This window comes from Myxocyprinus asiaticus, chromosome 20 (assembly GCF_019703515.2).
Source record: "Myxocyprinus asiaticus isolate MX2 ecotype Aquarium Trade chromosome 20, UBuf_Myxa_2, whole genome shotgun sequence".
NCBI lineage: Eukaryota > Metazoa > Chordata > Actinopteri > Cypriniformes > Catostomidae > Myxocyprinus > Myxocyprinus asiaticus.
This window is the reverse complement of record NC_059363.1, coordinates 18337703-18365437: the sequence shown is the minus strand read 5'-3', so window position 1 is coordinate 18365437 and position 27735 is coordinate 18337703. Positions and strand designations below refer to the sequence as shown.

The following is a 27735-nucleotide window of genomic DNA, read 5'->3' as shown; positions in this document are numbered from 1 at the left end:
TCTTCGCTCTAATTAATCCCAAAGGTGCTCTATCGGGTTGAGGTCAGGACTCTGTGCAGGCCAGTCAAGTTCTTCCACACCAAACTCGCTCATCCATGTCTTTATGGACCTTGCTTTGTGCACTGGTGCGCAGTCATGTTGGAACAGGAAGGGGCCATCCCCAAACTGTTCCCACAAAGTTGGGAGCATGGAATTGTACAAAATCTCTTGGTATGCTGAAGCATTCAGATTTCCTTTCACTGGAACTAAGGGGCCAAGCCCAGCTCCTGAAAAACAACCCCACACCATAATCCCCCCTCCACCAAACTTCACAGTTGGCACAATGCAGTCAGACAAGTACCGTTCTCCTGGCAACCGCCAAACCCAGACTCGTCCATCAGATTGCCAGATGGAGAAGCGCGATTCGTCACTCCAGAGAACGCGTCTCCACTGCTCTAGAGTCCAGTGGCGGTGTGCTTTACACCACTGCATCTGACGCTTTGCATTGCACTTGGTGATGTATGGCTTGGATGCAGCTGCTCAGGCATGGAAACCCATCCCATGAAGCTCTCTACGCACTGTTCTTGAGCTAATCTGAAGGCCACATGAACTTTGGAGGTCTGTAGTGATTGACTCTGCAGAAAGTTGGCACTATGCACCTCAGCATCCACTGACCCCGCTCTGTCATTTTACGTGGCCTACCACTTCATGGCTGAGTTGCTGTCATTCCCAATCGCTTCCACTTTGTTATAATACCACTGACAGTTGACTGTGGAATATTTAGTAGCGAGGAAATTTCACGACTGGACTTGTTGCACAGGTGGCATCCTATCACAGTACCATGCTGGAATTCACTGAGCTCCTGAGAGCGGCCCATTCTTTCACAAATGTTTGTAGAAGCAGTCTGCATGCCTAGGTGCTTCATTTTATACACCTGTGGCCATGGAAGTGATTGGAACACCTGAATTCAATTATTTGGATGGGTGAGCGAATACTTTTGGCAATATAGTGTATATTAGCAGCACAGTGTGGTGTCCTGTGAGGGAGGAAGTGAGGGCCACCCATCAGTGCATCTAGTGTAGGCCTAATATTTAAAGTTCGGCTCCAATATCTGGATTTAATCTGATTATTAATATTCTCACTCAGTGTAACATTGTATGAAACTATGTGAGAACTCAGAATACACTCAAAATAACCAAACAGTCCATGATTAAATAATCAACAATCAAAGTGAAGTGATAAATATGACCTTTTTAATTTCCATTTTAGGCAGACACCTTGCAAGAAGAATATTTGGATACAAATTTCTCTGTGAAAAAAAAAAAAAAATCTCACTGGGACCAAAACATTTTTCATATTCATACTTTTTTTTTTTTTGGACAAGTACTCCAAGTTTTGTGTGTGTGTGTATATATATATATATATATATATATATATATATATATATATATATATATATATATATATATATATATATTTTATTTCCTTCCATACATCAATGTCCATGACTGTCAATTTCCCTCAAATTCTAAAATCAGTGTTGCTGTTGGTAAAGTGCAATACACAGAAAGCCAATCAACCTCACATTCAATCCATTTTCTTCTCAAGTCTCTCCCTTATGTATGAGCAGACAGTTACAGTTAGGGAAATAAAAGTTCCAGTATTAAATTAATTTGTTCTTTGGTGAAAAATTAAAAAAAAAATTTAACAAAAACATGGTCATCTATTAGACTTGTACAGATATACAAAACAATGCTGATTAAAACAATTGTGTATATTTGTTAAAATACAAAGTCAGAAAAACATTTCAGCTTTTCCATTACCTTAAATATTGATAAGCATCAACGTTAAATTAGAATTATGGAGGAATGCCATTTCTTTTTAATAGAACTGGTAACAGTGGACAACAACAACACTTTTGGATCTGAAAGAAGCTCTGGCCCGCCAGAGAATCCCATACAAGCCATTCAGTCACAAGTTGTAGCCGATCACAGAGGCCAATCCCAAAGGTCAACCTCAAATGACCTGCTGATTCGGGTAATGTTTTCATGACCTCTTTTACAAGCAACATATAATTACTTGAAGCAAAACTTTATAGATGCCCTTTCAAGAAATGTCTTTTAAAGAAAATAAGAAAAAAAGAAAAGAAAAAGAAAACACAAATTAATATCTGAGCAGATGCAACAGGTTTAAAATAAAAGACAAATCAACTTTTTGCAGTTATAATGGAATGTATGTAGATGTTTTCTATTCTTGTGAAATGTAATCATGTAGCAGTTAAAAATGTTACATTACCACAGTTAGACCTGAATATTATCACACTGTAGTGGTATTGACATATTTTAATGAAAGCACCTTTTAATGAAGACTGAGCTTTTGTGTTCAAAAATCAGTAACGTTAAACGTGCCAAGTGGTAAAATGTATTTCTCTTATGCATGACTAAGTACTTAGAACTTGGTTGTTCAGCTCATTCCTAGAACATTATCTTTTTCCCTTCATCCATAAAAGCAAGTTCAGCCTCAGGAACTGCTCTTCCTTTCTCTCTCACATGCAATGCCCTGGAAGGAAGAGACACAGCAAGAGCATCATAAGATGAATGGGAAAAGAATATTGATAGAAATTGGTGTTTGTTCAGCTCAGTCCAAATCTTGAAGGGATAGTTCAACCCCCCCCTAAAAAAAAGAAAATTGGACGGGGACTAGAGACTGTCAAGCTCCAAAAGTGACAAAAAAAAGCACCATAAACTTATCATAAAATTCATCCATGTCACTTGTGTTATATTCCAAGTCTGCTGAAGCCATACAATAACTTAGTGCAAGGGACAAACCGAAATTTAACTTCTAATTCACCTGTGATCATTAACTTTTACTGTACATTTTGCAACAAATATCTCCTTTTGTGCTCCACAGAAGAAAGTCATACAGTTGATGATGACTGATGGCAGAATTTTCATTTTGGTGAACTATTCCTTAAAGAGTGAGTTGAAACCATTATCTAACAAATCTCCTCACTCACCATTTTCTGGTTCTCCCTCCTTCACAGGCCAAGCAGTGGTATTTGCCACACCATTATGGTGGACACTGTCTCCTCGTGCTTGGACTGTTTAGTTTTTCTGTTGATTCTGCGGTGCCCCAGCCCTCCAGACACCACTAACAATGAGCTCACATTTACTCTCCGAGTCTGCTTGAACTTCTGGAAGTGTGCCGGCTCTATTAGTAGGTCATATATTGCTCCGTCCTCTGGCCCGTGCTCTAAAGAGCCCTGAGATAGAGACCCACATGAGGAGGACAGGGAGTCCTGGAGAACTGGGGCATGTGAGGGGGAGCTCGTGCTGCTGTCCCCCAACCCTGTGCAGTTCTCCTCGGGTTGGGTGCCTTCCACCTCCTGGGCGCCAGACTGGCACTGGCTGGGTGTGTTGGAGGTGAGAGTTGCCATGGTTGCTTGGGAGACGTTACACACTGCTGTTGCCATGGTGAGGAATTTCACTGGGCCATGGTGAGCATGAAAAGAGACCATGCCTCGACCTGGAGCAAGAAAGAGAAAGAAACCGAGATTCAAGTACTTTTGGGTTCTTTTGGCATCGCAGAAAAGAACTGCGTTCAAATTGAGCTGAAAATGCTTACTGAAGATTTGGGCTTCTTTAAATTTCCATCAGGATTGGTGGATCAGGACATACTCAAGATTTGATATTATTTCTGACATTTCACGGATCACCGTCATTGTCTGCTCTAATAAGACCAAATTACCCCACAGCTGCTATTGGTAGATTTGAACTTTTCACGCAAACGGCTGTTTTTAATTTCCAATTTGCAACTGCTGTGACCGATATGAGGCCAAAAATAATCTGACGAAGTTCTTATATGAACATGACAGCCATGTAAGATCTAATGGGATGAATAGGACCCTGTCTCCACCACCCCAGTGCATAGAGTTACTTTTTGTTAAAGGATATGAATAATGTAATACCTGGCAATACTTAGCTTGAAACTGGCCATCTTAAAGGGATAGTTGAGCCAAAAATGAAAATTCTCTCATCATTTACTCACCTTCATGCCATCCCAGATGTGGATGACTTACTTTCTTCAATAGAGCACAAAATAAGATTTTTTAGAACATCTCAGCTCTGTTGGTCCTCGCAATGCAAGTGTATAATGACCAGAACTCAGAAGGACCACAAAACAAAAGGCATCATAAAAGTAATCCTTATGGCTACAGTGGTTAAATCCATGTCCTCAGAAGCGATATGATAGTTGAGGTGAGAAACAGATAAATATTTAAGTACTTTTTTTACTATAAAACTCCACCTTTGACCAGTCCCAACCAGTAGGTGGCTGAATGTGAAAGTCACTTCCACACCAGAAAGTGAAAGTGTAGATTTACAGTAAAAAAGGACTTACATATTGATCTGTTTCTCACCCAAACCTTTCATATTGCTTCAGAAGAAATGAATTAAACCACTGGAGTTGTGTGGATTTCTTTTATGCTGACTTCATGTCCATTTTAGAACTTCTGTGTTCTGGTCACTATTCACTTGCATTGTGAGGACCTAGAGAGCTAAGGTATTCTTCCAAAAATCTTAATTTGTGTTCTGCAGAAGAAAGTCATACACATCTGGGATGGCCTGAGGGTGAGTAAATGATGAGTGATTTTTCATTTTTGAGTGAATTATTAAGTTTGAATATTCAATATGATGATATAGAAAATATTATTATTTCCTGTATGTGTGTTAAGACAAAGCAGAAAATATGCATATTATATGTCTGATGGTAGCTTCCATTTTTATATGTCACATTTGTCAGGCTTTAGAAGTGTGTTAAGCATGTGCGGATGTGTATTTATCAACCCATTTATTAACCATTGAGCAGTTAAAACTGGTTTTGCCGACAGTTCAGAAATAACCTACACATATTTCTTCTCTGTAAACTATAGATATACCTTTATAATAATGTTTATTAACATTGACAAACATTATTACATTATATAATGCTTAAAACATTATTAAAACTGCATTGCTGCTCATATCCATCATTGAAATCTGCTGCTCAAAAGAACCCGGAAGCGCATTTTCCTGCGTTGTGATGTCACAGTAATTTCAACTATAATGTAAAAACAATTATCAAATGAAACGTTAGAATCATAATCTGTAGTATGTTTTTCAAATTTTATAATTTCAAAATATATTTGTCAATACTGAAAGTGTAACTTGTTGAAATTTTCTCTAATCTATTTCATGAACATAAATATATATGTCCTTAGCCGTTTCGATATGTTGCAGAGACTGACGGTGAGAATAGGGTTACTGGTCACTGGCAGGTGTGGTGTTTTTCTGAACCGAGTTGCAGTATTTGGAGGCACTGAAGTGCTCAGGATTTAAAAATAAATCACAGGGTACATGGCACCAAACATCTCTCTCTCTCTCTCCACCACAATTAAGAAACAATTTCAGTGCGAGAAAATTGACCTGCTCTAAGTTCAGGGTCTTTTTACAGGAGCTGTCCTGAGACTTTAACCCTTTCTAGGCCCATATTCCCAGAAAATGACTGATCTCTGAAGAAAAAAAAATCACGTGTACAATGCCTGCTATAACATTTAGGGAAAATCTGGTTCTGGCCCAGTTGCAAGAAACCCCTTAGGTTAGGAAAACCCTTATAATTTTAAGGGTAGTCACAAAGGGTTTTCTTAACTTAAGGGGTTTATTGCAAGTTGCATCCAACTTCTGGCTTCCATTGCAATGTATAACAGTCCCATAGACAAAGTGCAAGGAAAGTAAGTTGTGGTGATCATATTAAAGGACTGTTTCATGAGTTACACACTGCAAACTTCTGAATGCTCTAATTTTCTTGTGAAACAGTTTATATCTGTTATATGTAACACATGGAAGATAAAACTGATTGTAATTTACACCAACCTGTGACCTTGGGGATGCCTTGAAGTCTGGGCACAGACAGGGCCACTGTGACCCCAAGATTAGTGCCCACCAACAGCAAACCGTTGCACACTAACAGACTGCTCACAGAAACTCTCTGCTGCCCTTAAGGGTGAAAACACAAATGTGTCATGAGTATGAGGTACAAAATAAATTTTTAATTACTTGAGCTGCAAAGAAACAAAAAGTTCTCCATTTACCAGTGTAAAATACATACTATAACGCTTGTGGCAAGCAGTCATGACCAGAGGTACTTGTTGAAACATTTACCCAGGGGAATGATAACATCCATGCATGCCAAGCTGTGTGGGTAGGTTACTATGGGGATGATGCTTAGCAGCAGTTGGTTTCCAAGGAAACCTGACACAATGCGCACTTAGAAATTGGCAGAGAGGTCATTAAAATAAAATAAAAAAAGCCAAATGATCAGTATTTGGTTAAGCATCTCTAAATCTGTCAAGAACCACTAAAGTCACACAAATTACCTGGAATAATCTGAATCAGATAGAAGGGCTCAAAGCTCTACCTCCAGACTTTTTGATGTATTAAAAGATACAAATCATGTAAATGAGCAACTGAAAGACAGTTGCTGGCATCTTGAAGATTATATTAGAACAATTCACTGTTAAAGAGATTTTTACATTATGAGATTTTTATTCTAGAGTCAATATATATATATATATATATATATATATATATAATCTAGAGTCAAAAATAATGTGCCTTAACTTTACTATAGTGTAAGTAAGAAGAACCCTGTCATGCACAGAGCTGTTCTTTTGATACAATTATCGTGCTTGAACAAACAATATTGCAGGTGAAAAGTGATGACATATAACCTGACTCTGACTTTGAGTCAGAGCACAGTTGTCACACCCATCTATGGGTTACCTCCCTCCAAACCACTGATTGGTCAGAAGCAAACTGCAGATTTGAAGCATCAAGGTCAAAGTATACTTTGGTTTTCTGTGTGATGTAAATTTCATCATCTGTACAGTACGTGTGGACTGTCTGTCTACACATGCACCTAGTGTTGACTGTACTAAAGAGTATCACAAAGCAGTTGTAAGGCTAGAGTTTTTCTGTGTGTAGTAACAAGTCTCGCACGCAGTCGAGTGCTCTGCCCTTGCAAACTATGCTCTTTTGACCACGAGCCCATATGGAAGCGTATGGACACTATGACATGCACACTATGACTGCTCTGTCATAAGCTTTAGTACAGTAAACGCCAGGTGCATGCGGACAGGACTGTCCGCGTGTCTAAAACGATTGGGCAGCATGGGAAATTTCCAAATTGCAGGATGAGAAAGAGATACCTGATACCCGTATAATTCAACCCTAATCCAACCCCTAAACCTAACCCTAACAGATCAGGTAGCACTTTACTCACAAATATGAAGGACTCTTTCCCTGCCATCCTACATTTCAGGATTCCACAATCTGCACAAGGACAGCCTGCATGCACTGTGCTGATGACAAAATTTGCATCATGCACACAGTGCGCAAGACGTAGCGGCATGTGGAAAACTGAAGTATACTTTGGCCTGTAGTGCGGTCAAAAGTGTATACTTTGAAAGTCTGAGTGCTCAACCGTGCATGAGATGGAACGACAAGCGGAAAATCGTAGTATACCCTTGCCTTCAGAAAACAAGTTTCGAAAACTAGACAAAATGTCCAGCTTCAGTTCCTTAGTGCTCACAGACTTGTTAGGAAAGTGTTAGCTCATATTTCTGAGCATCACAGATCATTAGATTAGTCATGGAAACTGTTCTAATATGGGACAAATAACCAAACCAAACAAATAAGGGTTGTGTTTGCTGAGACATTACTCCACACAGATATTTAGAAGAGTTTTTACTTTGTGCTGAATATTATTAAATCTGTAACAAAGGTTAAATCAGAACATTTGCATGACAAGTTTTCAGACTTGTTTGCAAAGATAATTGTTTATGTTTATGAAAATAATCTGTACTGTATTCTCTCCTGTTAGTTGCAGTAGTATAGCTGAACATCTCAAACATACAAGAATAGATTCAGCTGTGGGCTTTGTATGCTTCCAGCCTGACCTTCTGAAGAGGGACACAGACATGTATATGGCACACTGAGCTTTTCAACAAACCTTCTCTGTTGCTGTGCAATTTTGCAGACGCTAGGAGAATACAGTGCATTCATAAAGTATTCAGACCCCTTCATTTTCTTCAAAAAATGTTATGTTGCAGCCTTAAGCTAAAATGCTTTAAAAAAAATTTTTCACATCAACCTACACTCCATACCAGATTTTTGATAACTTTGCAAATTTATCAAAAATAAAAAACGGAAATATCACATAAGAATTCAGACCCCTAACTCAGTACTAAGTTGAAGCACCTTTGGCAGCGATTACAGCCTCAAGTCTTTTTGGGTATGATGTGACGAGCTTTGCACACCTAGATTTGGGGATTTTCTGCCATTCTTCTCTGCAGATCCTCTCAAGCTCTGTCAGGTTGGATGGAGACCGTCGGTGGACAGCCATTTTCAAGTCTCTCCTGAGATGTTCAATTGGGTTCAAGTCCGGGCTCTGACTGGGCCTCTCAAGGACATTCACAGAGTTGTCACTAAGCCACTCTTGCATTGTCTTGGCTGTGTGCTTAGGGTCATTGCCCTGTTGGAAGGTGAACCTTCAGCTCAGTCTGAGGTCCTGAGTGCTCTGGACCAGGTTTTCATTAAGGATATCACTGTATTTTGCTGCGTTCAGCTTTCCTTCATCCCCGACCAGTCCCCCTGCTGCTGAAAAACACCCCCACAGCATGATGCTACTACCATGCTTCACCACTGGGATGGTACTGCACAGGTGATGAGCGGTGCCTGGTTTCCTCCAGACATGACGCTTAGAATTGAGGCCAAACAGTTCAATATTCATTTCATCAAACCAAATAATCTTGTTTCTCACAGTCTGAGAGTCCTTTAGGTGCTTTTTTGCCATTTCCAAGCGGGCTTTCATGTGTCTTGCACTGAGGAGAGGCTTCCGTCTGGCCACTCTTCCAAAAAGCCCAGATCGGTGGAGTGTTGCAGTGATGATTGTCCTTCTGCAAGTTTCTCCCATCTCTACACATGATCTCTGGAGCTCAACCATTGTGACCATTGGGTTCTTAGTCACCTCTCTTACCAAGGCCCTTCTCCCCCAATTGCTCAGTTTGGCTGGGCGGACAGCTCTAGGAAGAGTCCTGGTTGTTCAAAACTTCTTCCATTTAAGAATTATGGAGGCCACTGTGCTCTCGGGAACCTTCAATGCAGTCAAATTTTTTTGTAGCCATCCCCAGATCTGTGCCTTGACAAAATCCTGTCTCTGAGCTCTGCAGGCAGTTCCTTTGACCTCATGGCTTGGTTTTTGCTCTGATATGCATTTTCAGCTGTGAGACCTTATATAGACAGGTGTGTGCCTTTTCAAATCATGCCCAGTCAATTGAATTTGCCACAGATGGACTCCAATCAAAGAGTAGAAACATCTCATAGATGATCCAGAGAAATGGGCTGCACCTGAGCTAAATTTCAAGTGTTATAACAAAGGGTCTGAATACATATTTCAACGTGATTTAAAGCGTCTTTACTCACTGAGCTGCCCAGGCCCCCATTTGTTTTTTCTTTTTAATAAATTTGCAAAGTTATCAAAAATCTGGTTTTTGCTTTGTCATTATGGGGTATGGAGTGTAGATTGATGTGAAAAAAATTAAATAATTTAAAGCATTTTAACAAAAATGTTATAAAAAAATATGCTGCAACATAAAATGTGAAAAAATGAAGGGGTCTGAACACTTTATGAATGCACTGTACATTAGTGGGGATTTACTGCTAATGGGGCTAAAAGAGTTTTTGAAGTAACATCCTTTCAATTTAAAAATTAAATGCGTCTTCCATACATAATTTATAGTGTATAATGAAGATCCATTTGAACCCCAAGAATCAATGAAAGCAGCTGTTTTTGTTTGATGGCTGCTGTCTGTTTGTGGCATTACCACACACATCAGTGAGTATTTGGGTCACAGGAGACAAAGCCATCAAAGACAAAGACCACTGACCATACCACACACATATACATACATTTGTTTTTCTATCATGGTGGGGTCTTCCTTTGAGTTCTAAAGTTTTTATACAGAGCTAATTATATTTTCTACCCCTCCACTTTATGGACACAGATGACATTTTTAGTATGTTTATTAAGCTGTTTTCCTCATTGGGACAGTTGGATGGCCCCCTCAATGTAGAAGATTTCATGTTTTACAGTCCTTGTGGAGACATTTGGTCCCCAAAATGTAGGCAAATTCACACACATATTTACTATCTAAATGGGGACATACAGTACCATAGACTTCTATTATTTTCATTAAAAGCTATCTATTGTTAATAAAGATTAACCCTAACCCACTCTTTAAAGAAAACTATTAGCAATTTTAGAATTGTAAAAAATACAGTATTATTTAAACAGCATTACTTTATTAATGAATCAATTTTTCAATTAAGGACGTCCATGAATGTTCCCAAAGGCATTTTGTATTTAGATTTAGCTCACTTTCAAGGACAATTTTGTCCCCAAACTATAGCTAAGTACGTACCCACACACTCACAGCAGACTGTTCACAACACAGACAGTAAGATTAACTGAAATCAACCCTGTTGTAGACTTCCATGAATTCCATAATTACAGTTGCATTTAAAGACCTCAGATAAAAAAATATGTATATTGTATCAGGATGACAGACTGACTTTGTACATTAGTAACAACCGATAAACAACAGCACATATGGAACGCAAACTGATGTGTACAATCTGTTCAACAAATCTTTCACAGTCATAACACTCATTACCAGAATCAGGGATAATGACCATGTCTGGCAATCATTTTAGCAAATGTTACATAAGATATTATACATTAGATGAAGAGATGTCTGACATTGCCTGCAGGTTCTGCAAGTTGAGTTTGGGATAGTGGGCCCATCTCTTCAGGGTCAGGAAATCTGGAAGTACAGAGGAATTATGCAACAATGCCTACATCCCAAAATCTGCTCTAGCGTTACAGAACACCGATCCAACTTTAAAGGGTTTTGGATTCTCTCTCTCTGCTAAGCAAAACTATTGTATTCAGCCCAATTGAAGTGAAACTCAGCAAATACAGAAATATGATACAGTCTAATTTCATCAGACCTCCCTCCTCTGCAAGTAAACAATTCTCTGAGGTAAAACTCCTCAGAAATGAATTCCTCAGCTAAATAAAATGCTTTTGAAGTACACTGTAAAGAAGTAATGTTATAAAAAATTAAAACATTCATGAATGAAACAGCTGGGGTTTTTTAGTTTGAGGACTGAGAAAGAATTACTACACAGTGTCAGTTTGTTCACTGTTCTGAAAACTTTTTTTTTTCCCCCCACTCATTCACCAATAGACTTGGTGATTCAAATTAGCTTTGGCCAAAAGATTCCATTGGTAAAAAAACAAACAAACAAACAAGCAAACAAAAAAACCCACTAAACTGCCAACAGTTAATAGAATGACTACTACAATACCCAAAACTCAAGAGGACCACTTCATAAGAGACAAGCAAAGACACAACACAGCACATGAGGTGACCGGCAGTGCCTTTCATGAACAAAATCCCAACCTACCCTGACAAATAAGCCCCGCAGTTTAAGGAACATCAGGACATGATCCGACACACTCAGCAGAATGAAGCTGAAGGATTCTGGTGGCCGGGGGCAAAATGGTGCATGAATTTAAAAGACAATATCCTGCATTTTAGATTCTTAACTAGAACCATTCAACAAAGACACTTCTCTGATTGGATCCTCCATTCAAAACCCTGTATTGAGAATGCAGCAGACACAGCAATCCTAAGAATAATTAATGCACCTTTTGTGTATAAAAGGGGTGGGAAACGTATAAGGCCCACAAGACCATTTTACCCAGCCTGTGTGGTCATTCGAGAAATAATTTGAAAATCAAAAAAATGGTCTTGATTCCATTAATGGTTAAATAAAAAAAATAAATAAATTACATATTGATTAAAACTAATTTTAAATAATAACAACGCAAAATATTGTATAATAGAAAGACCTTTTAACTTTTTGTGAGCACGTAATGGAATGCAAACGTTAATTTCAACTCACAATCAGAAATGACAAGCAATTGTATGGCCCGTGAATAATTTTGTAAATACTCTAATGGATCTTAATAGGAAAAATGTTCCCCACCCCTGGTGTATAACATAGTGTAACAAAGTGAGAACTAGTTTGTAAGATTTTGCTGTAAATCAGGCTAATGTCGTCTGGAGGCATGACTGGATAGCTGGTCCACGTCATTCCATTCCAAAGGTATAAAGGCAGAGGCTATCTGCACCATCTACTTTAAGCAATAGATGCTATTTACACCAAGTGTAAAAAGAAACAAAAAGCCTCTTCTTTGCACTAGGTGCAAATAGTGTTAGATGCTATTTGCACTCTAGTGCAAACAGTGGCATATACTATTACACCCCTGTTTAAATACTATCATACAGCATAGGGGCATCACCGTAGCATTTTTTGTGTGTTTTTTTTATTTTATTTTATTTTTTAGATTTTTTCCCCTTTTTTCTCCCAATTTGTAATGCCCAATTCCCAATGTGCTTTTAAGTCCTCGTGGTCGCATAGTGATTCGCCTCAGTCTGGGTGGCAGCCACGCTCAGCTCACCACGCGCCCCACTGAGAACGAACCACATTATAGCGATCACGAGGAGGTTACCCCATGTGACTCTACCCTCCCTAGCAACCGGGCCAATTTGGTTGCTTAGGAGACCTGGCTGGAGTCACTCAGCACACCCTGGGATTCAAACTAGCGAACTCCAGGGGTGGTAGCCAGCGTGTTTACCACTGAGCTACCCAGGCCCGCTTTTTATTGTGCTTATTAAGAGTCCCTCAGACACCCTACACCAACCCCTACCTCTAAACCTAGACATACCTTACAAAAATTAATTACAGTTTTACTACATTAACCATAGGATCACCATGGTAATTTGTAGTAAAATCATAGTAACCACCAAATTAAACATGGTTATTATATTACCAACATATTACTGTAGTAACACCATGGTTAATTGCATCAAACTATAGTTTCCACCAAAAAACATGGTTACTACAATATTAATAAAGTAAAACCATAGTTAATTTGATCCAGATCAAACCCTTCTCTTCGACCTTCACTGTGGCCAAATCACTGCGAGGAATCACTTTTATTTATTATCATTAGTAGTATTATACAAAATATTAAGAGTGGAGACATGGGAAAAAGTATGACAAAAGGTGGGATTCGAACACAGGTCTTTAGTTAATTAGTTAGTGATTTTACACCATGCAAGCTTCCATGGCTATTTTCATGGTGAAAAACAAGTAAAAATACATTAAAAGGTAGATTAATTAAAAACCTATATAATGTTTTTTAAATTTATTTTCGATAAGAACTCTAAAACGGACTTAGGGTTGACTTTGTTAAAAATCTCATCAAAAGTTTATGCTGAGTAAAATACATTTCTAAAATAAATAAAACCGGCACAATCCAATAAAATATGCTTCAAAGATAGTGGATTCTGATATGCTGTGTATAATGGTGGATCCTCATCTAATATTAAAAACGTATGTGTGAGTCTGAATGTCCTATTCGGCAACAGGTGTAAATGATCTGATCCCAGCAATTATTGAAATTAAATATACGTCTTTTGCCCACTAAAGGGTTGATTTCATGCAATTAGTTTGTAATGCATTGATCCCATTCTGTTTGCCAGTTGTTGATGATGTAAGAAATTATGGTAGGTTTCAGATCTGAGGGTGATATTAAGCATTTTTTAAGATCTGTGGAAAGTGCTTCTTTAGCAGCAGAGTCTGCTTGTTCATTTCCAAGCATTCCACAATGGGCAGGTACTCAGCGAAAAATTCTGTGCCTCCAGAGCTGACAATTTGGTTATAATCTTTACAAGGGCTGGGTGGTCATTTTTGAGTGATGCAAGCGCTTGAAGACATGATTTTGAAACTGTTATTATTAAGAAATGTCTCTGTTTTGTGGTCTTGATGTGATCCAGTGCTAGAATAATAGTGTTGGCCTCTGCTGTAAAAACTGAGCTCTGATTGGGGATCCTTATTCTGCTTTTTTGGTGATTGATCACATATGCAGCCGACACATGATCTCCAGACTTTGATCCGTCTGTATATAGAGTATATGTGTGTGTGATGGAAACATCTCTTTGATATCCAGGAGTTGTTGAAGGTATTCATTCGGATGGGTTTCAGAAGTCCAGGATTATTATTATTATTATTTTTTATTTTTAACAATTTTGATTGATTCCATTCAACAAATTAAATAAACATAACAGAAAATGTGGAATCAAATTATATAAAATTAAACCCATCTGCCACTTTAGGGGGGTGTGTGCTACTCCCAAAAACAGAACAGAGCAGGTGGTGCAGCTGTAAATACTTAAAGAACTGAGACCTGGGAATACCAAAATGTTGAACCATATTTTCAAAGGATTTCAACACTCCACTCTCATATAAGTCACAGAGCATATTAACCTCCCTCATAATCCACTTTTAAAGGTTTTAAAGGGGACTTAATAATACATAATTTTGGGTTCAGCCATATACTCGAAGCAACATTTAAATAAATGTCTGAATTAAACACTCTGGACAGTTTTGTCCATACAGAGTGCAAATGCGGGATAACGGGGTGTGACTTAACTTCTCCGGTTAGTTTGATAGAAAGGCTTTGTAATGGCGAAATAGGGGCAAGAACTTCCTGTTCAAAACAAAACCAGGGAGGGGCTCTCTCAGGTGGGAGTGACCAATGAGCCAAATGTCTGAGACCGAATGCATAATAATAAAACAAAATCTTGGGTAGGCCTAGCCCAGCTTTGTCAATGTAACTTACTGTAATGTAATCTGGGATGTTTACCATTCCAAATGAAAGACTTCGCTGTGCAATCAAATTGCTTGAAATAAGAGAGGGGGACATCCATATGGAGAGACTGTAGCAGGTAGTTGAATTTTGGAATATAATTCATTTTAACATTATCCTTCCCAGTCATAGATAAATGTAATGAAGCCCACCTGCCCACATCGCTTGAAAACCTTTTTATTAAAGGGTCAAAATTAACTAACTATATCACACAAATTTGCTGGGAATAAAATACCCAAATATTTAATGCCCTGTTTGGGCCACTGGAAGGCACCTGGCTGAAAAGCCATTAACCGGGCAGTATGCTATCAGAGCCAACGCTTCGGATTCGGACTCTGTATCCTGAAAACTTAGAAAAGGAATGAATAATTCTGTGGAGGCAAGGCGTAGATCTAGTAGGGTCGGAGACAAACAATAAAATATCATCTGCATAAAGCAAAAGCTTATGCGCCACACCTCCCGCCACCACCCCTGGAAAATCATCCTCCTTTCTTATTGCGGCTGCTAATGGTTCCAAGGCAAGACAGAACAATAAGGGGGCAAGAGGGCAACCCTGCCGAGTGCCCCTATCCAGAGTAAAATAATCTGAAATTAATCCATTTGTTTGTACCACCACTACCGGGTGTCTATAAAGTAACTTAATCCATCCAATAAAAGTATTTCCGAACCCATACATTTCCAAAATCTTAAAAAGATAATCCCATTCTACCATTTCAAACGCCTTTTCGGCGTCAAGTGAGATGGCAGCGACCAGAGTCTGATGGTTCGCCACTGCACACATGACGTTAATGAAATGCCTAATGTTATCAGAAGAGTTATGGCCCGAATAAACCCCACCTGATCTATATGTATAAGAGATGTCATAACTTTACTTAATCGGTTTATTTTTGTTTTTTTGAGATTGCAGGGCAGGATACTGCAGAAGAATGTCTGTTCCAGTATGCTTAAGTCAACTTTTATGTTTTCTAGATAGGATCCGTAGACCAGGAGGTTGGATATTCCTTGGCTTTCTCTCATACAGATAGGAATACTGGGGTCAGAAGATTGCATGATATGCTGGATTTTCTTTGTTGGTCTTTACTTTTGTTGAGTATTGCAGGGCTAATTTGAGACGTCTGTTCTCTAGAGAAAGTTCATTAGCCTCTACATATAAACTTTGAATTGGTGATGTTCTGAAGGCCCCCAGTGCCAGACGTATGCCTTGATGGTGAACTGTGTCCAAAAGTCGGATACACGATTTCCTGGTTGAAACATGCACTATGCTTCCATAGTCCAAGCGTGATCTGATCAGCATTCTGTAAAGGTTTAGGAGAATTGAGCTCTCTACTCCCCACTTAGTCTTTGCTAAAACCTTTAAAATATCCATTGCTTTAAAACATTTATCTTTTAAAATCTTTATGTGAGGGATAAAAGACAATTTAGTGTTATTCCAAGGAATTTTGTCTCCTTGACAACTTTGATAAGATCACCATCCATAACTAGCTCTGGGTCATGATGAAGAGAGCGTATCTGGCAAAAATGCATTTTATTTTTTTTACTCTTCGAGAACTTAAACCTGTTAGACACAGACAAGGCCTGGACACTTTTAACTGTCAGCTGTATTTTCCATTCAATACTGTTCATGAATTTGCCTCTGTAGCAAATACAAAATTCATCTACATAAAGGCTGCAATGAATGTTTGATCCGATGACTTTTGCAACGCTGATTATTTTGATACTAAAATGGGTCACTGATAAGATGTTTCCTTGAGGTAATCCTAACTCTTGTCTGTGTGGGTCTAATAAGGTAGTACCTACCCTGACTTTAAAATTACTATTTGATAAAAAGTTGTGTGGTGATGTGGGAATTGTCCAGGGAAACCCAACTCGTGGCCCAAAAACTTCCTGTGGCCAACTTCCTGGTGTATGAGGACTTGAAGAAGGCCATCCTGCAATGTTCGCATTTGCCCAACAGCTCCGTGACACCTACCAAAGGTGGCTGCTGGCTGAAGAACGTGACACAGAGGGAGTGCTCAATCTGCTGGTATCCACCGCCCGGTGTCGCTGGATGAGGCGGTCCAGCTGGCTGAGGACCGTGTGGCGGCGTATTCAGGGGCCGGCGAGCCCTCTTCCTCCTCTCTCTCTCCTCCATCCCCCTCTCCTTCCCCCTGTCCTGTTCCGGTTCCCCCGGAAACGGGGAATCATATCCCCAAAACCCGTTCCCCGGTTCCATGGACCATTCAACCTGCCGGGTTGCCCTAAACCTCTCCGCTTTCCCACACAGGCTGGTGAATCCACTGCTGTGGGTGTGAAGTCTGGGCTGGTCTGCTGGAGCTGCGGGGAACCTGGGCACTTCCAGGACCGGTGCCCCATGATGGAGGTGGAGACACTCGTCTGGATCCCCGACATGCCACAGGCTGCCCCGATCGAGCAGGAATGTACCAGATACCTGTGAGTATTAAGGGGGGTACATACCAAGCCTTGGTGGATTCAGGTTGTAATCAAACCTCCATTCACCAAAGTTTGGATCAATCCGTGTCTTTGGATAGAAACCGGCGGGTGAAGTTAAGGTGTGTGCATGGGGATATACAAAATTACCCTTTAGTGACGTTCACTTTTCAATTCTGGGGACAAAAGCATAGTGTCGAGACTGTGTTTAGTCCCTGCATCTCCCATTCACTAATCTTGGATACAAATTGGCCAGCATTTACTACTTTATTAAGGGGAATATGTGTGGATTGGTCCTGCAACAAAATGTATCTGTGTGTGGTGTGTGATTCGTTGGCTGGGGACACGGTGCCAGGGCCGTCTATGTCAGCTCCACATCAGGAGGACGTAAGGGAGGAGGAACCCTCAGCTTCCCCAGCCCTTAGAGGATTCCCTGCAGGGGATTTCCCTCTGGAGCAGACGCGAGACTAGACAATTAGGCACGCCTTTGATCAAGTGAAAGTGATTGATGGTCAATGCCTCCAGCCAGACATTGCACTCGCATATCCGTATTATCAAGGATCGGTTGTACCGAGTGATGCAGCACACTCAGACAAAGGTTGGTACCGAAGAGCTATCAGGAAATGTTATTCCAGATGGTGCATTATAATCCGATGGTGGGTCACTTAGGGCAGAAAAAAAAAAAAAAAAAAAAAAACACAAAACCATCTAATTACCCATTTCTACTGGCTGGGCATTCATGGGGATGTTCGCAAGTGGTGTGCGGCATGCTGCGAATGTCAGCTGGTGAATCCGCCGGGCATCCTAAGAGTGCCATTGCGCCCCCTTCTGTTGATCAAGGTCCCCTTCGAAAGAAATGGTATGAACCTCGTTGGGCCATTAGGACGGACGGCACGCGGGCATCGATTTGTGTTGGTTCTGGTGGATTACTCAACGCAATATCCGGAAGCAGTGCCTTTGCACAACATATCAGCACGAAGTTGTGGAGGTTCATGCTTCGTATGTTCGTGCACGAAGATGCTCGAAATTGGGACAAATGGCTCGAGCCCCTATTATTTGCAGTTCGAGAGGTCCCGCAAGCCTCCGTGTGGTTTTCACAATTTGAATTATTGTACGAGCATCGACTGCGCAGCGTGCTCGAAGTCCTATGGGACAATTGGGAAGAACCTTCAAACAGCAAAAATGAAATTAAATCTGTTCTTGACCTGAGAGCAAAACTCCACACGCTGGGGTAATTAACACAGGATAATTTGCTCCAGGCTCAAGAACGTCAAAGCCGGCGGTATAATAGGGGTACTCGTCTATGGGAATTTACATTGGGAGATAAAGTCCTTGTATTGCTCCCCACAGAGCTCTAAATTACTCGCCAAGTGGCAAGGACCATTTGAGGTCACACGGCGAGTTGGGGAAATCGATTATGAGTTGAAACGAACGGATATAGGCAGAGCACGTCATATTTACCACCTCCACCTAAAACCGTGGAGAGAGGTGGTCCCCGTGACTTTGGCGATGGTGGTTCCAGAGAGGGAGGAGCTCGGACCGGAGGTGAACTTAAGTCAAAACATTAAAATAATGCTCCGCACTCCAAGCTTTTTGTTGCTTCTTTTTTAATTCACATGGGGGAACAAACACAGACGTTCGGCTACTAGGCCTTCCTCAGCATGTTCGACAATATCTATCCACCCAGTGGCTCCATTGCATGATGGATGCCAATGCGCGGATCACCCATTGGATGGAGTTAAATATTTTTTTAAAGGACAGGATAGTGTGAGGCTAATTAAAAAAATTAATATATATATATATATATATATATATATATATATATATATATATATATATATATATATATATATATATAGTGAATATTGTCAGGTCCAGCTGTAGTGTCATGTGATCTGATTACAGCCTGCAAAAGCTCTTCCATAGTGAAAGGTTGGTTTTAAGGTTCCATATTATTGGATGAAATGTTAACATCTTCCTTTTCTTCCTGTGCCTGAATTGTCTGAAAGGCAAGGAGGCAGTTCTGAATAGAGGAGTTCTTTTCAAAGGTTGCAATTTCTTGTTTTGTAGTTAAGACTGAGTCTTGATGTTTAATATGTTGAATCTGAGGTCCACTGTTCTTGCCCTTCGTTCTTTGAATCAGATTCCAAACCTTTTTCGTTGGAGTTTTATATGTCAGGTTGAATACGAATTGTCTCCAACTTTGTTTCTTTGCCTCATTTATTACTCTACGTGCTTGTGCTCTCTTTATTTTGACACTGATGAGGTTTTCTGTTGATGGACATCTGAAGAATCTTCTTTCAGCTTTCTTCTGCTCTTTTATAGCCTTTTTGCAGTTAACATTGAACCATGGCAATCGTTTGCATTTTGTATTTAGTGAAGTTTTTGGAATGGTACCATTTGCTATGGAGATTAAAATACTGGTAAAAACTTTAATAGGATCTGGATCATCCTCAGGAACTGCATTGAATCTTTCATAAAATAAGGTTTGAAAATCTGGTACATATCACTCCTTTGCTGTAGTTGAGTGTTGGATGTGGAGAAGTGTTTATTTAAGTCCAGCCAGCAAATTGGCATGAAGAAGGTTCTCTGAATTAGCCTTCTTACAACATTCCACCAGAATCTGGCCAGATCGCAGTTTCTTCACCTCCTAAGCAGTACCAGCTATTCCTGTAATGCCCTTGTGAATGGCAAAAAGAGATCACTTTGTGATTGGCATATCTGATGATGCAGATTCAATATTATAAATTTTGGCCAATTGTTAGATGTAGAAGCACATTGATTCTCAGAAGTGCAGTCCATGTCCAGGTCTAAAAGTTGTTTTTTGGATGTGTGTTCTGGTAGCCATGTTTTAGCAAATTATGCTTCATCATCTCTACTCCCCACCCACCATGGAGTCCAACAAGGGGATGCATTTCCAGGTTTAATTTATATTTTGAATAGACTCAGATATTTATCAGATTATGTTTTCTCTTTTAATCTTTTAATGTAATTTTGAATGTGACCATGGTTTAAGGAGGGTGAACCTGTATGCTGGGTTGGAAATCTCAAGGATTAATAGTGGTGTTTTCCTTATTATATCACGTGTTGTTCTGAAAGCAAAAAGAAACAAATGAAACACGGAATGTAGGCTGTCATCCATGGAGCCTGAACGAAGCAAAGTGGGTGCGTTTACTCGCGTGATTAACTGAAAGTGAAGCGCTGCCGGCTCGTGATGCGCGAATGGCTTGCACACGCTGCACGAGTCTGTTGGGTATACTGCAGTCTTGTCACATTTTAACTTTTTGTTTAGCCTCCCATTCAGCTCATGAAAACATGCTGCGTGATCATGAGGAAGGATTACATCAAGATGTAGATTGGAGTGCAGGTGCAGAATTTCATATGAATAAAATAGTCTACTCCTTTCTCGCCGTTGCTGCCATGCCAGTGATTATCCCTCCGTGTGCCAATGCTGGCATGCGTGCCATAGGTTGCCGACCCCAGCCCTGGCACTGCAGAGGGAAGGAGCATGCCACCGTTCCTTTCACAAGCTACCACAAAGGTGGTTCCCGTGCCGTACACGGGAACCTGGATCGTCAGCATGACAAAGCATTTTCACACCGTCGTAACACTCTGAGCTGCTACAGCAACACGTGAGGGCGCAATTTTCATGAACTGGTGTGTTTCCACCAGACTATTGGAGGGCAAATATTCACTCCGTTCTGTTAACCCACTAAATGTCTTACCCTTTACCCAGTTCAACGTCTCTGCCCCATCGCAAAAAATTTAAATATACCTGCCTTCATTTGACCAGCAGTTGACCCCTAAGTAATTTGTTGTGGCTGTCTTGAGCTTGGTCTCAGCAATGGTGGGTGGAGTTAGTGTAAATAGACTTGGCCAACAAGATGGGCTATTTGCACTTAGTGTAAATAGACACGCTGAAGGTATAAATCTGAGCCTTTCAGTGCTAGCAAAAAGGTATAAACACAACCCTTATTATTTGTTAGTCACAAAATGTAGGAAGTGTTCCTTCCAACAATTCAAGGTAAGGAAAGAAGGTAATGAGGGTCTGGCCAATCCGATTAAGAGAAACTTCAGCAGGATTCATCTTGTTCTGAGTTTACTCTTACATATTGATTCAGGAAGCACTAATCCCAGTTAATGGTCATAACAGCTCAAAGTATCACGGTTGCAGAGCTCTGAAACGTTAAAAGAGTTCTGTAAAAATTGTGAACCTCTAAACTTAATTTTGTTTTTAAGGTCTCATACAATAGATTTACATGCATCCAAGGTCAAAAAACACTTTAATTTTCTCAATTTAAATTGCAGCATTACCTTTTTTTTTTCCAGCGTCAAAAACGACTCCTTCAATGAACCGTTCTAAATGATTCATTCTAAACTCCTCCTTTCAGAGAGCCTACTCTTCTCTGATTGGTCAGATGTCCCAGTCTGTTGTGATTACCGCTTACAGCATGTGTCGGAAAGGAAACGCCCACTACCATATCCGAGTTTCAGCTCCATCTGAAAAAATGTCTGTTTTACCTTACCAATTTGAGCCCGAGTCCGATAGTGATACATCGGAAGACCAACCCGAACCACCACTGCAAGCACGACGAGAACAGGACGTTTCTCTGTGGTAAGTTTATATGTAGTTTGACAATAACGTGAGTTAGTCGGTTAGCAGAGGCTAACAGCCTGCACTGACTGTACATGTAAACAGATCGGAGGCGGGTTTTTTGTTACCAAATTACATAGATTAGTACAGGAAGTAAGTCTGGAATTACTAACGACTCGTTTCAGGTGTTCGGAATCGGTTCTTTCTTTTGGGTGTCAATACCTCTATATTTCATGCACTTTGATTTTTGAAACTTTGCAGAATTTTTTACATTCACAAACAGCTATATAACACACTACATGAAAGGTAATACTTGAAAAACCATAATAGGTGCTCTTTAAAACTTTCTTAACCAAATAAATATGAGCAGTCCTAACCACTGCTCAATCACTGTCAGTAGTGGTGAATCAGCTTCAGGGGAGTTAAAGCTGTGGTCAGAGACACACCATGATAATCTCACACAGGAAGTCCTTCTTGTGGCCAGTGTCTCCATGCTGGTAGTTTCCTGCATGTTTATATGATAAAGGGGTGCTGAACTTTACCCGACTTCACCATATTTCCATTTAAACATTTGATCTTAGGAATAAAAACCTCCCTATACAAACAAAACACTGTGATAGAACTGATTGAGTAGTTTCCTTGTCTAATGTAGGTCAGTGTGAGTGCGATATAATTAGCTTAGACTGTTATTCACTTTAAACCTTGTAGTTCCACAGCTGTACAGGAACTTGACATCTAAATGGGATCTTTAGTAATGTTCATAATTTCCTAATGGACAAACAATGAAGGGTGGGGCAATATTCAGTCAGGGCATTTCTCATTACACTATGTCCTTCTGTGTAAGCCCTACGAATCCAGCATTTACATTACTTGTTAATGACAATGGTAATGATTTGCTCTGCTTTGGCACACAGGTGTGTTTTAAAGAGACAAGGCTATTGGGTTAATGCTCAAACTCACAGCAGTAAAGACATTAATGATAGCACTCAGTCAGCTACTCTGCTGGCAAACACTGCCAATCAATTTGCATATAAATTAAAGGTTGCTTATGAATTTCACAGGCCCTAAAGAGTTCAAGGAGAAATATTGTAAGATTTTAAAGTAACACAGTTGTGGTTCTTTCCATGTTCAGGCTTAGAGCAGTGCACAGACTTCAGACATAAGGAGAGAGAGAACAAGACACTACATACTCAGTGAGGAACCCCAAACACAGAGTCAAAGCATGCCTGGACTGTCTTGTCACTATGGAGATATAAATAAAGGTTTTTATTCAGCCTTGCAGAAACAACTATTTCGAAACAACCCCTCTCATTAACAGCCAGACTGTGTACTGATGTAAACACTGTGTGAATCCACTACAAACCTACTGTACTGTACTATATTGTGTATATAAAGTTGTGCTCAAAAGTTTGCATACCCTGGCAGAAATTGTGAAATTTTGGCATTGACTTTGAAAATATGACTGATCATGCAAAAAACACTGTCTTTTATTTAAGGATAGTGATCATATGAAGCCATTTATTATCACATAGTTGTTTGGCTCCTTTTTAAATCATAATGATAACAGAAATCACCCAAATGGCCCTGATCAAAAGTTTACATACCTTTGAACGTTTGGCCTTGTTACAGACACACAAGGTGACACGCACAGGTTTAAATGGCAATTAAAGGTTAATTTCCCACACCTGTGGCTTTTTAAATTGCAATTAGTGTCTGTGTATAAATGGTCAATGAGATTGTTAGCTCTCACGTGGATGCACTGAGCAGGCTAGATACTGAGCCATGGGGAGCAGAAAAGAACTGTCAAAAGACCTGCGTAACAAGGTAATGGAACTTTATAAAGATGGAAAAGGATATAAAAATATATCCAAAGCCTTGAAAATGCCAGTCAGTACTGTTCAATCACTTATTAAGAAGTGGAAAATTCAGGGATCTCTTGATACCAAGTCAAGGTCAGGTAGACCAAGAAAGATTTCAGCCACAACTGCCAGAAGAATTGTTCGGGATACAAAGAAAAACCCACAGGTAACCTCAGGAGAAATACAGGCTGCTCTGGAAAAAGACGGTGTGGTTGTTTCAAGGAGCACAATACGGCGATACTTGAACAAATATGAGCTGCATGGTCGAGTTGCCAGAAAGAAGCCAATGCCACAAAAAAGCCCGGTTACAATATGCCCGACAACACCTTGACACGCCTCGCAGCTTCTGGCACACTGTAATTTGGAGTGACGAGACCAAAATAGAGCTTTATGGTCACAACCATAAGCGCTATGTTTGGAGAGGGGTCAACAAGTATTGTGCTCCTTGAAACAACCACACCGTATTTTTCCAGAGCAGTCTGTATTTCTCGTGAGGTTACCTGTGGGTTTTTCTTTGTATCCCGAACAATTCTTCTGGCAGTTGTGGCTGAAATCTTTCTTGGTCTACCTGACCTTGGCTTGGTAACAAGAGATCCCTGAATTTTCCACTTCTTAATAAGTGATTGAACAGTACTGACTGGCATTTTCAAGGCTTTGGATATCTTTTTATATCCTTTTCCATCTTTATAAAGTTCCATTACCTTGTTACGCAGGTCTATTGACAGTTTTTTTCTGCTCCCCATGGCTCAGTATCGAGCCTGCTCAGTGCATCCACGTGAGAGCTAACAAACTCATTGACTATTTATACACAGACACTAACTGCAATTTAAAAAGCCACAGGTGTGGGAAATTAACCTTTATTTGCCATTTAAACCTGTGTGTTTCACCTTGTGTGTCTGTAACAAGGCCAAACAATCAAGGGTATGTAAACTTTTGATCAGGGCCATTTGGGTGATTTCTGTTATCATTATGATTTAAAAAGGAGCCAAACAACTATGTGATAATAAATGGCTTCATATGATCACTAACCTTAAATAAAATGTAAATTTTTGAGCACAACTGTATGTGTGTGTGTGTGTGTGTGTGTGTATATATATATATATATATATATATATATATATATATATATATATATATATATACATACACACATACATACATACACACACACACACACACACACACACGCTGTACAATACATTTGATTGATCTCAAACAAACAAACCTTCTCATTAAAACAACTGTAATTAAAGCTGAAGTGTGTCATCTCATCTGAGCCACGGAATTGCTAACTAAACTTTTTTCACACAGCTTCCCCGAAAACTCCCTGTGTTTGCCATTGGATGATATAAACAGATAGTCCTGCCTAAAACTCATGCCATTAGTTAAGTTAATGTTGTTGTGTCTGGCTGGTTGGAATGCTCAAACAAAAAGAGCAATGTTTTGATAGCACCACAGAGCCACCATTTAAGGCCCAAACATACGCAAGTGAACGCAGACGCATCTTGCTACACAAGCTTGATTTCACGCGTCATTGCGTTGTGAAATGTGTCAGAGCACAATTCATAACCTAACGCAAGTACGTGCTGTATTCTCAGCATTGCCGTAAGGGGTGCTACAGTGGATTATCCTTTTACAATTAACAACTGTCATGGCAGAGCAGCAATTTGAGAAGAGTCTTGCCAAACAAGTTAAATTATACTAACATATTTTTCTGTCGTCTTTTCAGCAAATACAAAAGCACACACTCCTCAAATGTCGACATGTTGACTCTACCACCTCCGGTTTCGTGGTGCCTCAAAAACTATTTCGCGCCCTTGTGGTCCAAGGTTTGTGACCGCCAGAGCAACGAAAGAACGCACGTAATGTATGTACAATGGGACCACACGTTTGCCATGCGTTGACAAAGCGTCTGCGTACTTGCATGAAGTATGTTTTGGCCCTTACACTTTTCCAGGAAATCAACCTAAGAATATAATGGATAACTTATAGTTGATTTATTTAATGTTAAAATCCTACTCCAGCTCAATTTGCACTTCACCTTTAAGACAGGAGACTACCACTGAAGGACATTACACATTCCAGCTTGTTAAAGTGCTTGTCATGCTTGCTTCCTGACTGTAATAGTACTGACTTTATTTTGACATTTGTGGTTCTTTTTGGGAAAAGTTGGTAGACCATTAAGGCCTATTTTGACTTTTAAATCACTGAGATCTGAGCAATTTGTCTTCACAATAACATAACCAAACACTCACATTAAACAATATTACAAAGTTACTGTATCATGAAAACCAGAAAACAACAGTAGACAGCAGTAAAAAAAAAAGCAATGCTGAGGTCATTACAATCTCTGAATAGCTTCCTGAACACACCAGCTTGTGCTGAGCTTCACAAACAGCTCATTCAGAACACCTAATCAAAATTAAACAAAACCAAAAGCTGGATGAGATCCAAACAACACAAGTGGTAGAATTGTAAAATACTGCAGCACTAAGGGGAACACTGATTGAGACTACTTTCCGGAAATTTCCTTAAAAAGAATCTCCACCAATAAGGTTTAAAATGTGTGCTTTACTTCAATATGAGCCAGAGTTGTGTTTTACCCCTTTAGATATTGAATTTGGTGACCCACTGCTGTTTATTTCACTCACCTATAAGCTTAAAAACCTTACAGAAACTACCATGATGCCATCTGAATAAGACCTGTTCTGTATTTTGAATTTGAAGTGTGTTTGTAAGGCAGATAAATGATCATAGGGGTGATGCTGTAGTTCAGTTCTCCCACAGGAAAGCAAATCATAAAACACATGACTAGAGACCATGCATGATGTCATGCTTTTCTTTAAACACAGACCTGTGAAACAAACTGTAGACTGATTACACCATAAATTACAGGGAACCTTCTCTAATGGCTTACCTTTGTGAATGACACTGCAATGATTTGAAGGCCTATAATTAGAATTTGCAGTTGAAGAAATAAGTCAACTAAGTCAAATACATTTGAGCAGATAAACTGCTGGACTCTCTGACATCACCAAGCTCTGTTGTTCAGTGTTTGGGTGTTGAAGCATTGTAATATACCTGGGAGAATATTGTTGACAGCTGTGGCGATGTTGATGTCTTGTAAGTGGTCGAGAGTCTCTGTGTGGAAGAGTCGTAAGGTGGAGCCAGTGCTGAACGCCATCCAGATCCCCACCCCGGCCACCACCATGTGTGACACGATCATCCCTTCCTCCTGATGGGCCTCTAACTGACGCTGTCAGTGGAAGAGAATGTGCTTTAAAGGAATAATATATTCTATACAAGTTAAACTCAATGAACAGCAATTGTGGCATCATGTGACTTTCATCTCATCTCTCCTTTTCTTAAAAAAAAAAAAAAAGAAATAAATCTGGGTTACAGTGAGGCACTTACAATGGAAGTGAATGGGGCCAATCAGTTTCAAAAGAATAGCCACAAGACAAATGCATGTTAAATGATTTTAGTGTGATAAAAACTTTTCTGTGTATATTCAATTTTACAACTTTGTTGCCATGATGACGTATTGCCATAAACCTTAAAATAACAGTAAAAAGATGATTTAAGCAACTTTACAGCTCAAATAATACACAAGTTTTAACAGAACAATTATTGTAAGTGCTTTTGTAAAATTATAAGTTTCACATTTCTGCCCTCCAAATATTTGGCCCCGTTCACTTCCATTGTAAGTGCCTCACTGTAACCTCTATGGCTTAATATCTGGAACAGACTGTTTATCCCAGTGAATTAAGAAATGATGTAACTCAAAACTCTGGTGCAGAGAAGAAAAATAGATTCTCATCTGACTAACTCCACATCAGGGAGAGAAAGGGGGCATTTAAATTTCGATATACTACAGCTTATTGACATTTTTTGCTGGATAAAACAAAATATCTGGCCATGTGAATTCAGTCAAAATTAAACAGGCTTTGATAAATTTGGGGCTCTGTATTCCATGAACACAACAAACCATTGCAAATG

General features: G+C 39.7%; 1 protein-coding gene across 2 annotated transcripts in view; it reads right to left on the bottom strand.

Moving 5' to 3' along the window:
- Positions 1–1310: 1310 nt before the first annotated feature.
- Positions 1311–27735, bottom strand: part of LOC127410857 (rho guanine nucleotide exchange factor 10-like) — a 94972-nt gene continuing 68547 nt past the window's right edge. For both annotated transcript variants that reach the window (XM_051646066.1, XM_051646067.1), the window contains exons 27-30: positions 26818–26992; positions 5889–6011; positions 2996–3504; positions 1311–2538 (exon numbers count right to left, since the gene is read on the bottom strand). In XM_051646066.1, coding sequence (XP_051502026.1) covers positions 3017–3504; positions 5889–6011; positions 26818–26992 — 786 coding nt within the window. In that variant the 3' untranslated portion in view covers positions 1311–2538; positions 2996–3016. The remainder of the gene's footprint in view (positions 2539–2995; positions 3505–5888; positions 6012–26817; positions 26993–27735) is intronic.